Genomic DNA, 14,193 nt, shown 5'->3' on the forward strand with positions numbered 1-14,193 from the left:
CAATTGCTACTGGGCACAGACATATACATACTTTTCTCAACAGAAATAAATTTGTATAGTAATTTCTTCACAAGGAACAATAAGATAGATATAGACTGAAGTCTATAACTATTACAGCAAATTTTGAACAAAATGAAAAAAAAAAACCTTATGTAACCAGGCCTGCCTAGACATTGTGCTTTGTTAGTACAGAGAACATGCTCATGAAAACAGGGCTTTTTTATCCAGCTGTGGACAATGTAAGGAACAAACATGCCAGGCATTAAGAAAGAGGGGAACCAAGTATAACATGTAAGTAGAAATGTTTGTAAATAGAATTTTTTCTGATGTTTCACAATCCACCAGCTGGTCTTTAAAATGAATTATGAAAGAGAACGGATATGGCTGGTGATATGGAAAGCAACAAATCTAAGCGTTAAAATATTGAGCATTCTGTGATTCTGAAGGATTACTGATATTTTCCTCAGCACCATAGAAACTACACATTGAAGGAAGACCACCTACCCAAATAAACTTATTTTTGGTGTCTGATATAGGGAAAGATTGTAAATGGAGTTTAAAAGCAAAATGAAGAAATTTAAGCATCAAACATTCGTTACATGCTATACTTTTGGCACTGTCCCACAGACACAAAAGGTTTGCAAAACGTCAGAGTCTTTTAACCTATGAATAATTCACACATTTTTAATAGTAGCCTCTTTAAACTCTGCAACCCAAAACCTTGCAATTGTCTCTTTCGACACTGCCTGACATTCATTTCAGCCAATAAGTGCAGATTTTCTAATATTGGGTGCAGTTGCTGATTGTAGGTAATCATTTTAGAACTATCAGAATGAAATTCAGGCCATGAAAGGAGTCACCAAAACAATTTTATTTCCAGTGTTTAAGTAGATGCACACAAGCATGATACAAGGTTGGATTCATTAAGTCTTCATGCAGAATTATATTCTTCTCAATAAAAGAAACCAGTTCCATCCAGGATCCACTATCTACAGGCCTATGTTACAACATTTATATCAAATCTGGTATCTGAAGAAAAGATACACATGTAATATGTACATTTAAGTTACTTATTTTACAGAAAGATTAAAAATTCAAGTCACATAAAACTCAAAAACTGTATTAAAATTGGAATATAAAACTCAGAGATCCAACTGGAATGCCTAAGGAATGGAAGCTCTGTATCCACCTGTGTTAAAATCTGTAAAATGTAATGAATTATGTTACCAATAAAATGCATGAATTTGTTTATAGTATGTTTCTCTAATTTAACACTTAGCAATATGGCACCCTAACAAACCAAATGAATTTATGATGAGGCACTTGTTAGTGACTAACCCAAAAGAACAATTTTTCTGCATACTAATGCCAGGCCAACTTTCAGTTATAAAACCATGTATCCACTACATAGCATGGTGCATCAGATGCTTTGTTCAACATTTTATGCAGCCATATATACTTTTTCCTAAAATAGATATATACTTTAACTTTCTTTAAATGTTCCTCTGGCTGTAGTAATGCACTGTGAAGACTTTCCACAGTGCACATGGATGAAACCAGCCCAAATGAAGGCTGCATAAAAACAACAGTACAGGAAAATATATACAGAGTTATTGGGAAGTGTAACAGTAAGCTACTGAACTGCTGTAGTGGATGTTTCCCCATTTCAGAGATACTGGTAAAATCGAGATCTAACCACCTGGGTTCCAGAGAGTTTATGAGGATGGGCATCAACTGCTGCACTAAAGTTGCTTTTGTTCATGCTCGGATAACTTTCACCATTTATCTGGTCAGGGGGCTGGAGTGGTCCTGACAGAGGTGGTGTTCTATTGATTAAAGTCAAGGTGCTAGGAGAACTGCCTTCATCTGCCTGCATCTCTGCAGATAAAGGCAAATCTGCCTTTGATACATCTGTTAAGCTAGTGTTCTCAAGTTTGGGCTCTCCAGTTTCACCCGTATTAAGGTCAGTTGTGCTAGTGCGTAAACGTTCCCGTGCAAGCCACTCTGAAATTGAGAGATCCTGGGCTGGACATTTTGGCTTCAACCGATTCACAGCTGAAAGCTCATATTCTCTCTCTCTACTTTGACCCTGCTCATGAGCTTTCCAAGCATTCAAAACACTTATTTCAGCAAAATCCCTCTGCCCTCCGAGTGTGTGCCTTCGCCTGATATTTTTTCTCTTTGAGGTCTCTGCACAGCTAGATTTTTGATTTCCTATCCCAAACATATCATCTGCAGACGCTTTGAGACGCAGTTTTAACCTGTCTGTTATTTTAAGTTTCCAGGTAGGTTCCTGTTTTTCTGTTTCACTTCTACTTGATGTAGTTAAACTGCTTGTTGATCTTCCTTTTTTCATTATATCAAACATTTTGGTCATTGCAGGCAAGTCCTTCTCACTCTTGGCATCTCCTGATCCCTCGCTATCTGTTTTGTGCCGGGCAGATTTCCTTCTAGATAGCGTATCACATTCAATAAGTTTGTGAGAGCTAAACAGTCTGCGGCTGTCTAACTTTGGTGTTGAACTTCCCTCAGTACAGCTTACTTCACTTTCTTCGGAGTTCCTCCGATTTGTTTTTGGCACTTCTTGTATTTTCCCCCTGAATATCCTTTCAGCAACAGAACTTGTAGCAAAGACAGGGAAATCACTTTCACTGTCTGTTTCCATAGGACGACCTTCACTGATCAATTCACTTCTTTCATCATCAGCCTCATCCCCCTTGCTTTCTGTCACTGACTGCACTTCAGGGCTCAGCATATTAGAATCTAAACCAGTTATGTATGTAGTAGATGAAGTGGTTGAGTAATCCGAGGTGATAGAACTGACATCAGCAGCTAAAAATTCAATGCATTTAATTTCAGGGCTGGCTAATTTTTTGCTTGAAAATCTGTGCAGGGAAGCCTGGGAAGAAGTGCTAAGTATAGTTCCAGAGTCAGACACTATCTCTTCAACCTGGGATGAGGCGTGTGAAATAGGCATTTTAGGGCTGTCTTTGTGTATCATTAACCGGTGGCTGAGATTCGGTGATTTGGTATATTTTTGGTGGGAAGGTGGTGAAGGTTCCTCTGAGGGCATGCTCTCTTTCCTGAATGATTTCTTTTCATTCTTTACAACATCCATGTCTTTTTTAGTGCTGTTCTCTTTTTCTTTCAGAACAAACATCCTTTGTTTTCTTCCTGCTGCCTCTTTCTCTCTCTCACATTCCTCTTTTGCTGTGTCCTCTTTTGTAACATCACCATGAGATTGTTCAGCAAGCTCCTTCTTAAAAAACACATTATCCAGCTCATCTTCTGAGCTGCTTGGTTGCGGTTTCTCTTTTGGTTTTTTTCGCTTGCGACTGGCTGCTGCAAAGATGGAGGACACGAGCAAATCCCTGCTATACTGATCCTTTCCAGATCCCCAAGAACCCTGTTTGAAACAAAAATCAAGGTACAAGGTTAGCAGTTAGACCATGTACCAGTGTGTCATTGTTTTGAGAGTTTATGAGTAGCCTGGTCTCTAAAGCCACAGTGCTCACTCCTGTTTCTTCAGGAAACATTTCTGTGTTGTGTGTGTGCAGCTTGCACTGCCACACACAGCACACTGCAGCTTTTTCTCCCCTTTGCAGCACAGACCCTCTTATTTGTCACAGTCCAATTGCAATTAACAACTGGATGCCTGATTATGTACTGCAGGAGACTCCAGAGAGCTCTTCTCTCCAACATCACAATCTAGTGTGCTTTGTTTTACAGGAAACATCCTGCAAGGTTCTGACTCCAGTCCTTCCTGCCTCCTCTCGCTTTACACACTTTCTGTGGGTGATCTCCTACATCGATGCCCATCTTTCTGACACTGCCTCCTGGATGTATCTTTCAATTTAAGCTCAACACAGGAAAGATCATTTTTGGCCATGAAGCATTCTCTGCACCCCACATTCTGTCACCTATAGTATGCCCACAAATCTCTCTCTTATTCAGCTGGGGGAGAGTCGTGTATGTCTCTTCCTTTTCCTTTTCACCATGTTAGGTAAGTCCTGCTCAAATTCTGCTGCCGCTTCCAAAGCACTCAAGAGATCAAGCTTTTCTTTTCTTCCCTCTAGCTAAAATTTTCCTCTTATGCCCTCATCTCCTGTTTACATTAGTGTAATCTCTTCTCAGGCCTCCCTAACCAATTATTCCCCTCTATGCCATACAGTACACTGTAAGCTAATTTTCCTTGCCTGTCTATAGTGCCCTTATAGGAGTCCTTTCACTGAACCTTCACTGCTCTTCTGCATCAAGTTCAAGCTTCTCACGCTTGCTTTCAAGGTCTTCTATAGCTCTGTCTCTCGTATTTCTTTTTGCATCACCCTTCCACAGGACTATACCAATCCCACTGAGCTCAGCTCCCCCATCCGTTTGCTTCTGCCATAAAATTCCCTTGGCTTTCTCCAAGGACATTCCCAGTACATAGAACTCACTCTCTCTCTGATCATGTCCTCAAACCCACTACCCTCTTCACATTCAACTCCATCCCCAGGGCCCACTTCCAACATGACTTCCACAAAAAATGAATGAACTGCTTACAGCAAAGGCAGGTGGTAAAGTCCTTGGGGACAGTCTTTTTTATTTGATTGGTTTTAATCATCACTACAATTACAGATGCACTCCCAAAGGTTTTCCTTAAATTGTTTACACCCTTTTTTGTTTCATTTCTCTGTTATGTATAAAAGCAGTCTGAAATTTTTCTATTTTCCTGTCATCTTTGTCCACACTAGACAGTTGTACTACTTTAATAATACTGGTGTGGTTAAAGCGGTACAACCTCTTCATTTAGATGCAGTTCTATCAATATAAAAGTATTTTATACTGGAATAGCAGTTTCTGTACAGGAAAGGAAATAACTATACAAATAAAAGTCACTTATTTCCAGTCATATTAGTACAAACTGGTATGCACACTATGGCTTTTACTGGTGTAACTATTTTGCCTTTAAAAAAAAAATCATACCCCTAATCCAAAGTTATACTGATAAAACCTTTAAACGTAAGTTAGGTTTTAGGACTTGACATCGTGGTTCTTCCCCTCCTTCCCCCCCATCTTCTTTGGTTTTAACAAAAGGTGGAGGATTCAGAGAATTTTTATTGTCAATAAATTAACGGAAGGGGTGAGGTTTCTGATTATTTAACAAACTCTTCCTTTGTTCCAAATACTAACTGGTCAATTTCAATAACAAAAACCAAACTGACTCATGATCCCCTTCCCTTAGAGCTACACATCTCACTCTCCTAAAGCTTTGATTGTGTCTAGACTGGAAGACTGATGAGGATTTAGGATACCCCTACCGTTTAAAACAAAACTGGAAACTGCTTAGCTTGTCCACTTGCAGTTGTGCTAAATTACCATCCAGCAATTACAAATGCTGGGGAAATAAATATAAGAAGTCTTAAAAGAAGTGGAAACATCACTTGCTACATAGCATTATCTAGTAAGATACGAGGCATGTAAGCAACTAGTTGAGTAGTCGACTACCCAATAATCCTAGTGCCTGATTCCTACTACATTTAAACTGCAGCACTGCCACAGGGCCCCTTATTGACTAATTGTGTACTTGATAGTCAATTTCCCACTTCTTAACATCCTTAGTAGATACTTCGAACTCATGGTGGTGATGGCTGTAAGTGCTTCACAATAACTTGAAGATTTTCTTCTCAACACCAATTCGAGGTAGGGAAAAATTATTCCCATACAGGGATGAGGAGCTGACTAAAAGTTAGACCAAATGACACGCCTAAAACCATGTCATTCTCAACCTTTTTGTCTTTGATGCCTCCCTATCATGTTATAAAAGCACTATGACCCAGCTGTGCCACAACTGTTTTTCTGCACGTAAAAACAGGGCCAGAGTTAAAGAGTGGTAAGTAAGCAGGGCAATTGTCCTGGGCCTATCCCACAGAGGACACTGCAGAGCTAAGTAGCTCAGCTTCAGCCCTGGGGAATGTGGTTTGGGGCCTCAGTCCTGTTTGTCAGAAGCTGGGAATGGGCAAAAGGGGAGGGATCACTTGGTGATTACCTGATCCGTTCATAGGCTCTGGGGCACTTGGCTTTGGCCACTATTGGAAGAAAGGATACTGGGCTAGATGGACCTTTCGGGCTTTGGCTTTCTGCCCTGGGTTCTAGGGAGTCTATTGCCATCTGGAGGATTCCCTGAAGCTGCAGACCCTTGCTAAGAACCACTGATATAGGGTATGCCTACACTGCAATTAGACACGCATGGCTGGTCCCTGCCAGCTGAGGGGCTGTTAATGGCAGAATGCACGGTTGGAACTCTTCCCATCTTTAGGATCCAAATGCCTGGGCTCCAGCCTGAGTGCCTACCGTGCAATTAAACAGCCTGATCCAGATGGCAGGGACTAGCTGCAGTTTTTTAACCTCACTGTCGACATATCCATAAAATGTCTATGCCTGAGTCTGGAATTGGATCTAAGCTCCCATGTCCTGGTCCTGTATCATACCCACAGGGATATCTGTCCTACCCAAAATGTACTTTCTAATAGGTTTTTGCAGACAAATCTTTCCCTATACTAGCTGGCTTCTTATGGAGCTAGGGTCCAAGACCTTCAGCAGAGGCTTCACTTGTAGTCTACACATACATTACAGATGACTAAAATAGACACACATGCAAATGTTGTTATGCTAGTCTGAGTCTCAACAGCAAGCAAGCAATGAAGAGGCACATTCTATAGAACCTAAACAAGATGTATAAATACACAGTAGTTTAAGTACATAGACCCCAGTTGTAACAAATGCTGCTTTGGAGTTTGCAAGCTTCCCATCTTGAGAGTCAATCTTTACAAACAAGTGCCTCTTGCCACTTTCATGCTTTATTCTTTATAATTTCACAAATTATTTACCTTAGATTTTGCTGAGTCACTAGTAGCCGAGTCTGTAGTTTAAAAAAAAATAAAAAAATCAGATATAACATGATCAGTTCACTGCTACATTTTTTTTTTTTTTTTTGGTTACAGACAATGCTGGACTTATGGGGAGCAGGGGGAGGAACAAGCACAGACCAAAATGTGAAAGCAAATAAAAACCAGAACAGAGTGGATAGTCAGAGCTCACAAAGATGCAAGCTGCACCACAGAAAGCCACCGCCATGAAAGGATGCTGTGAATTGTAGGCAGAACCAGCTCAATGACAGGAATGGCAAAGGAGCCCTGTTCTTCTAAATAAAAAACAGAAATACTAATGTTTATTCCATGTTTTAAAGTATACAGCCCTGCAAAACTGCAGCTGAGAGACCTTTTCAGGATTGCCCTGGGTACTCTCCTGTGACTGATGCAACACACAATGCAAAACTCAACAACTTAGTATTGTTGGCTGGCCTAGCTGCAAATTGAGGTTCTCACAGTTGCTTTCATTTTATCAAACTGCTAAGATATTTTAACATTGTGCTTTGTTTTAAATCCCAATTTTACATCTGTATTTTCCTTTGAGTAACTTATTGGTTAAATTTTACTTTTACCTAGCTAGATTCGAACAGCTACTAGTTTTGTATTTCTCTGTAACAAGCATTATTATGAAATGAAAAATGAACACCATAATTTTACTGTCTAGCAAAAACGGAGGATATACAATTATAAAGGGGGTAGGAAGGGGCTAGCACAATGACTCAAAATGTTTTCTTTGACTTTTTTCCAACTTTGGAGGATCTTTTCCCCCATAATTAAAGAGCTGAGCCCAATGCCACACCCCTTTTTGACACATGGCTAATGCTTTATGACTAGAAAAACCAGTGGACCATACCATGCTATTCCTCCTCATGGTCTGCTTCAGAAATAACAAGAAACAGCAGAAAGACTTTTACAAAGTAGCATTGATCTGTTTAAAATACTCTTAAAAGAAAATTTACAACACAGATCAATTTTTTTTGTTGCATTTACAAGAATCGGGGGTTTCTGCAGACAAGGCAGCTACAATGTGGGCAACAGTCCTCCTTCTTCCTACAGTTCCAGCTGTCCATCAGTGACATCACAGAATCCACTAGTGACATCACCGTGTGATAGACTCCTCCCACTTCACCTGTTTCAATGTCAGTATAGAGTGACTGATTCAGTAAAGTGCTGAACAACCCTTGAAAAACTAAAACAAAAGCTAGAGACAAAGGGATAACTTTTGTGCAAAATAACAATCTGAATTAGTACAACAGTACAGTGGGAGTAAAAGTCACCAAGATTGCGCCTGCATCACTAGTTCTTAACCACACAACAGGAGAGTAATTGATAAACAGAAGGAAATCAGCTTTAATATAAAAATATTGCAATATACTTAAGAAAATGTCATCTGTTGACAAGCAAGGTAACTCAAGTTTTAAGGGCATTCGTAGCTTTGGGACAAATCTCTGTTTAGAACAGCGTAGAAGGTAAAACTTTTTACTATCACAGCAACATGATTATTACACGTAGAACTGTATATAAATAACAGTGCACTTGCACTTGTTGGCCCTCATTCTTTCAATAAGTTACACTTCTATTGATCAGCAAAGGCCAATCTGTATCATACAACTCTGTGTAAACTCTCACACCACCAGAGGTTGGTCCAATAGAAGATACTGCTTCACCCATTGTGCCCCTGTAATATCCTGGAACCAATATGGCGCCAATCTCACTGCATACAAACAACACTATAGACACTTAAAAATAGTTATGATTGTTTATAAGAAAAAACATATTAGTAAAAGAAAATAGAGAATTACAGTGAATGAATACAGTAGGTTATTCTAGCCTACGGACTAACACTGTCCACGCAAGCGTTACCTGATACGTCTCCAGGAGATACTCCCGTCCTTCCAATGTTGGTGAGTAAATGATCTATGTTTGGCACTGGCTGAGATTCTACAGTGTTTTCCTCCTGAACTGTTGTCTACAGTTAATAAACAAACATCTCTTCATCATCGTTTCACAGTTAGTTCATTATGATTCAACAGCATTTAGAAAACTGCACTATTTCACCTCAGGACAGTTTCCTCATGAGCTCTATTTTTTTTCATATTGCTTTATCATTTTTAACAGAAACACATGGAACTTATTAGTTCTTTCATTATTGCAGAGATTGGAGGGCTAGAAAGGTGTTTCTGAAGAGCGAAGTATACAAAAGCAATAAGAAATATATATATATTCTAAGGGTATGTGGACTGTGTGTTCTAAACTAAAATGAATTAGAACACAAATATTTAAGGAACAATACTTACAAGGGGCTCCTCGGCACCATCTTCTGTGAAAAACCAGTCATGCTACGATTTAAAATAAAAAAAGTAAACACCCCACAGGAATTGAGACAATCAAATGTGGACATCACTAAAAAGGACAGTAATGAGTGCAAGGGACAGACTCAGAGCCAAACTGGTGCAAAACATGAAAGCAGGTCAGTCTAATGTTTTTTTTTTTTTTAAATAATGAAATGAATTCACTTACTTTTTGGATAAGTGTTTCTACAATTTTGTACTGGTCTGGCATGTGAGTAACCATGTGTGTCATGTTGTCTTCAGATGTCCTCACAAGAGTTGGACCAAACACTATAGCCAGATTTCTTGGTTCCATCTAACAAACAATGGGAGTAGATCTGCATTACACATTTATAATAGGGATATATAATAATATCCATTACAATAAAGTGCCTCTCAGGCACTAAACAGGTTTGCTTCCTAATAGTCTAACTTAGTCTTTATTTGTGCAAAGTACAATAATCATTTTATAGTTACTGTCATTTTCAAAACCAGTAACACTAATGACATTCACAAGGTTTTTCAGCTGTGCTCTTACCACCACTGCAGGAAGTCTGATACATAGTTTTTTTTACGTTAAACTTTTATAAATCTATTTTTCAGATAAAAAGATGATGCCTTTATACAAAACCTAATCCAGGTCATTACAGTGTAATATCACTCCTTTATTGCAGTTCAGAACTCAATCTGTTGCTTATAACCAGGGAAAAGCTTTACAACTGCAGGGAAGGGCTACATTAAAAAAGACTCTCTCCCATCTTCCATCTGCGCTATTGAATTTACATTAAAAACTAGATTATGTAAATAGTAACTCTGTAAAAAACCAATGCCTTCCAATGCCTTTCCTTAAGTATTGGGAAATTTCCAAACTGTGTTCTGTCTCCGTGTTTTATTCAACAAAGGAAGAATTTCAGCTACTAATTAAACACTTCTCTTAAATGCTATGGAAATCTCTACTGTCTGTACCCACCCTGGCTATGATGTACACAACCCATTCCACTCCCCTACACCTCTGGAGAAGGTACCCAACATTTTGGACCTATGAGAGTTGATCATATTTTAGTGCTCAGATGTATCAGCTAAGCTCCTCAATGCACTAACCAATCTTTCTATGTATCATCTGCTTTTTAAACAGCACCTTACAACAGAAGCCATAAGCAACCAGAAGCACAGCACTTCTACTATGGTTTATTATATATTGTGGCCTACAGTTAATCCTTCTTCTGCTCATGACATGGAATAAATTAATCATAAATAGGAGGTAAAGTGATCAAGTCAGGATGTCCTAAATCCTAATACTGGCTTTGCCTCAGTATGCTGTCTTGGGTAAGCCAGATCACTACTTTATAAAACAGGGATACTGCCACACTGCTTACCTAATGTTACGAGGATTCATTACCTGACATTTTTACAGCACTTTTACTATATAAAATGCTATTATAAAGGACTAATTACCATCTAACAACACCCTGAACACTCTAGGCATTGTACAAACATTTATATTATAAATGGATTGTACTATCATCATCATTTCTTACAGATGTGCTTTTATTCACCCATAACATTTGATTATTATTTGTAATAAAATCACACATTCAAATAGAGGGTAAAATTTTCAAAAGCACTTCAGTGATTTAGAAGATTAAGTCCAATTTTAAAAAGTGATTTAGGTGCTTGGGAACCAAAGATTAAATAAAAGTTAACTAGACTTAGGCATTTAAATTAAAATCACATTTGAATACAGAATTTAGAAGATTTTTTTAAAGTTTTACCAAGAGTTTTATCTTGAAGAATCCCAAAGCACTATACAAAGTACTGGCCCAATCACAACAACTGCAGAACACTAAAAGCAAATAGAGCATAACATACTATACAGCAGTGGGAGACTGAATAATGTTTGTAAAGAAATCATGGCAGACACCTATTTTCATGAGATCTTTATCAGCTACCAGACAGTTGCAGACATCTCAGGTCTGCATAGAAAATGTGCATAATTCTAACTGAAATTGGTTTTGAAGTTCCCAGTTCAACGAGTTGAAATCTCTCATGTTAACACATATCCGAAATCTCTCTCTAACACATATCCAAAGTTAAAGTATTAAACAGGGGTTTGTACCCAGTTTCAAATTAATAAAAATAAAGTTTAGTTAAACCAGTACACATTTTGTAGGTAGACAAGTCTCATCCAAAAGATCCACACAGCAAAGAGTCTTATGTTAATTTGTAAAAAGGTAGGTAAAGTTAAGTGCTGGGTATAACTTCTGAAATAATCCTACACAATGAAATATGTTTCAATATGTAAAATGTGGACAACATATCTTATAGATTTGATTTGATACCTTGTTCTTTTCTGAATTCTCTGCTACAGTCTTCAGATGTGCAGAAAGAAACTTGAGCGTTTCATAATGATGTTCAGGTAAATCATGAATCTGAAACAAAAAATCTTAGTATGGAGTTTTAAATATTTTAGTGCTGAATTTGTGCTGCATTTAAAATGTATTTTGGGTCAGCATACCAGCCTCTTAAGCGTCTTCAGCCGCTCAATGGGATCTTCTTTTCTATTGGCATCTATGAAATCTGCATATTTATCTGACAAAGAAAAGAAAAGTTAATCTGTTTTTACTTTTACATAATATATCAAGCAGCTATTTTGGAAAAGCAGCTCTCAAAGAATGTGTGTCAAATTCAAATGTTAAATTCTAATACATTGATTGGAAATATCACTGAATTCAAATTATAAAATTTAATCTAATATTAATTTAAACAGATTTTTAAAAACATGCTATTTAAATCAAGCCTATAAAAACAACATATGCTCCATCTGCAGTTAAAGGCAGCAAATTCTATCTCCATAGCTGTGCTATCAAAAGTGGAATAGTGCTTATACACCTATTCAGACATACTAGGTTACATTTCAGAAACATGAGATCCACCAGGGAAGAAAGAAGGAAAATGTGTTAGTTTGGCAAAGGGTTAAAATGAATAGGACACTAATTGTATATTATCCTATTACAGGCAGTCCCCGGGTTACGTACAAGATAGGGACTGTAGGTTTGTTCTTAAGTTGAATCTGTATGTAAGTCGGAACTGGCATCAGCCGCTGCTGAAACTGATCAGTTTCAACAGCGGCTGAATCTGGACGCCAGTTCTGACTTACATACGGATTCAACTTAAGAAACCCAGGCGTCCCCAAGTCAGCTGCTGCTGAAACTGATCAGCGGCTGATTCCAGGAAGCCCGGGGCAGAGCAACTCTACCTCAGGCTTCCTGTAGTCAGCCCCTGGTCAGTTTCAGCAGCGGCTGACTTGGGGACGCTCCTCGGTGCTACTGGAGCAACCCAGCAGCACCCCAGCTGCTCTGCCCCAGGCGTCCTGATTCAGCCACTGCTGAAACTGACCAGCAGCGGTTGAATCAGGATGCCTGGGGCAGAGCAGCTGGGGTGCTGCCGGGTTGGTACAGTAGCGCCGAGGAGCGGCACTGCGGGACCAACCCGGCAGCGCCCCAGCTGCTCTACCCCAGGCGTAGGCAAGAAAAGCCTGGTCTGCTGGGGGAGGGGGGGGCGGGGGAGAGGAGGGGCACTAGCTGCACCCCCCCCCCCCAGCAGACCAGGGAGACGCGGGTGGCAGGACCACCCGCGTCCTCCACGGCTTTGCTCCGTCTCCCTGGTCTGCTGACCAGGGAGACGGGGAGCAAAGCCTTGGAGCACTCCCTGGTCTGCAGGGAGACGGGGAGCAAAGCCGCAGAGCACGCCCACAGCGGGACAGCCTGGGACAACCCCAGCAGACCAGGGAGACGTGGAGCAGCTTTTCTCCCCCCCGGGAGGATGGGGGCGGCGGGACTGCAGCGCATCTGGGAAAAGCCCCGTTCGTAACTGCGGATCCGACATAAGTCGGATCCACGTACCTCGGGGACTGCCTGTACATGCAATGCAAAGACATTAACAATGTATGTTCCCGTTTTGGACCCTTTTACAGTGATTCCTGAGCAGTTAGAAAAAAATTACTTCTCAGCTAACTCTTGTAAGCCATTTTAATAATCATAATCCATAACTCATTTAACAAAAAATGTGGAAGTTTATTACTTCATTAGGTTTTTACTTGATATTGTGTCTCAATCATTTGAATGCCCTAATGAGGATTAATATTTGACAAAAAATTCCTAAAACAGGCTCAGAACAGACAACTCACCATTAGTAAAAAGTGGTTCTGGGAGTTTTCTGAAGAAGGATTTCAGTAAACTGCTAATCACATTCAAGTCTCGCCATTTCTATGTATTCAAAAGAAAGAGAGACTCTATATTTCTATCATCACTATAAAAAAAACTTTCTAGAAGAGATTAATTTAAATGGAAATACAGTGAATTCCCACGTACATCATCCTGAACATCAATGTCAGTCATTCCTTTATTGAGTTCCTCTTGCATACTTGAGATAGCAGCATTGTTTCCAGGGACTCTGTATATACCTGTGTATTCAAGGCCTCGTTCTTCCACCAGTTTACAGCATATATCAACTATCAGTGGAATATACTGAGAGAGAGAGGAAAGGCAGGGGAAAATGATTGGTTTTGTTTCAAAAAGTCTCTTTCACAAGTAAGAACATGCAAGCATTTTCAAAGCAGCATGAAAAGAAAAATTGTACTTTCATACTTTATTGGTGAGAGCTGGGGGACAGTCATCAAGCCTAACGCCAAAGGTTCCTATAGCAGATGGCTTTTTCTCAAACGTCTTCCTCATGATATTTGGAATGCCTTTTCGCCATGTTCCCTTGTCTTTTGGTGGGCTTGTCTCATCTTTTAATTTAAAGCAAATGGGGAGAAAATGGAACTGTTAAAATCATACAATCGAAGCCTATTCTGATTAAAGGCAACAAAAATCACAAGCACAAAACTGTTGTGTCTTTGAAACCATAGACATTTAACAAATGTTTTATTTCTTATTCTCTCTTCTTCTTCC

At 39.4% G+C, this 14,193-nt stretch overlaps 1 protein-coding gene across 3 annotated transcripts in view; it reads right to left on the bottom strand.

The window, feature by feature from the left end:
• Positions 1-851: 851 nt before the first annotated feature.
• ARHGAP21 (Rho GTPase activating protein 21) overlaps positions 852-14,193 on the bottom strand; it is a 203,229-nt gene continuing 189,887 nt past the window's right edge. For all 3 annotated transcript variants that reach the window (XM_075922534.2, XM_014569653.4, XM_014569652.4), the window contains 10 exons: positions 13,888-14,030; positions 13,612-13,767; positions 13,428-13,506; positions 11,757-11,830; positions 11,581-11,670; positions 9,432-9,557; positions 9,209-9,250; positions 8,775-8,880; positions 6,870-6,901; positions 852-3,406 (listed from right to left, as the gene is read on the bottom strand). In XM_075922534.2, coding sequence (XP_075778649.2) covers positions 1,667-3,406; positions 6,870-6,901; positions 8,775-8,880; positions 9,209-9,250; positions 9,432-9,557; positions 11,581-11,670; positions 11,757-11,830; positions 13,428-13,506; positions 13,612-13,767; positions 13,888-14,030 — 2,588 coding nt within the window. In that variant the 3' untranslated portion in view covers positions 852-1,666. The remainder of the gene's footprint in view (positions 3,407-6,869; positions 6,902-8,774; positions 8,881-9,208; positions 9,251-9,431; positions 9,558-11,580; positions 11,671-11,756; positions 11,831-13,427; positions 13,507-13,611; positions 13,768-13,887; positions 14,031-14,193) is intronic.

This window comes from Pelodiscus sinensis, chromosome 2 (assembly GCF_052426305.1).
Source record: "Pelodiscus sinensis isolate ZL-2025 chromosome 2, ASM5242630v1, whole genome shotgun sequence".
NCBI classification, from domain to species: domain Eukaryota; kingdom Metazoa; phylum Chordata; order Testudines; family Trionychidae; genus Pelodiscus; species Pelodiscus sinensis.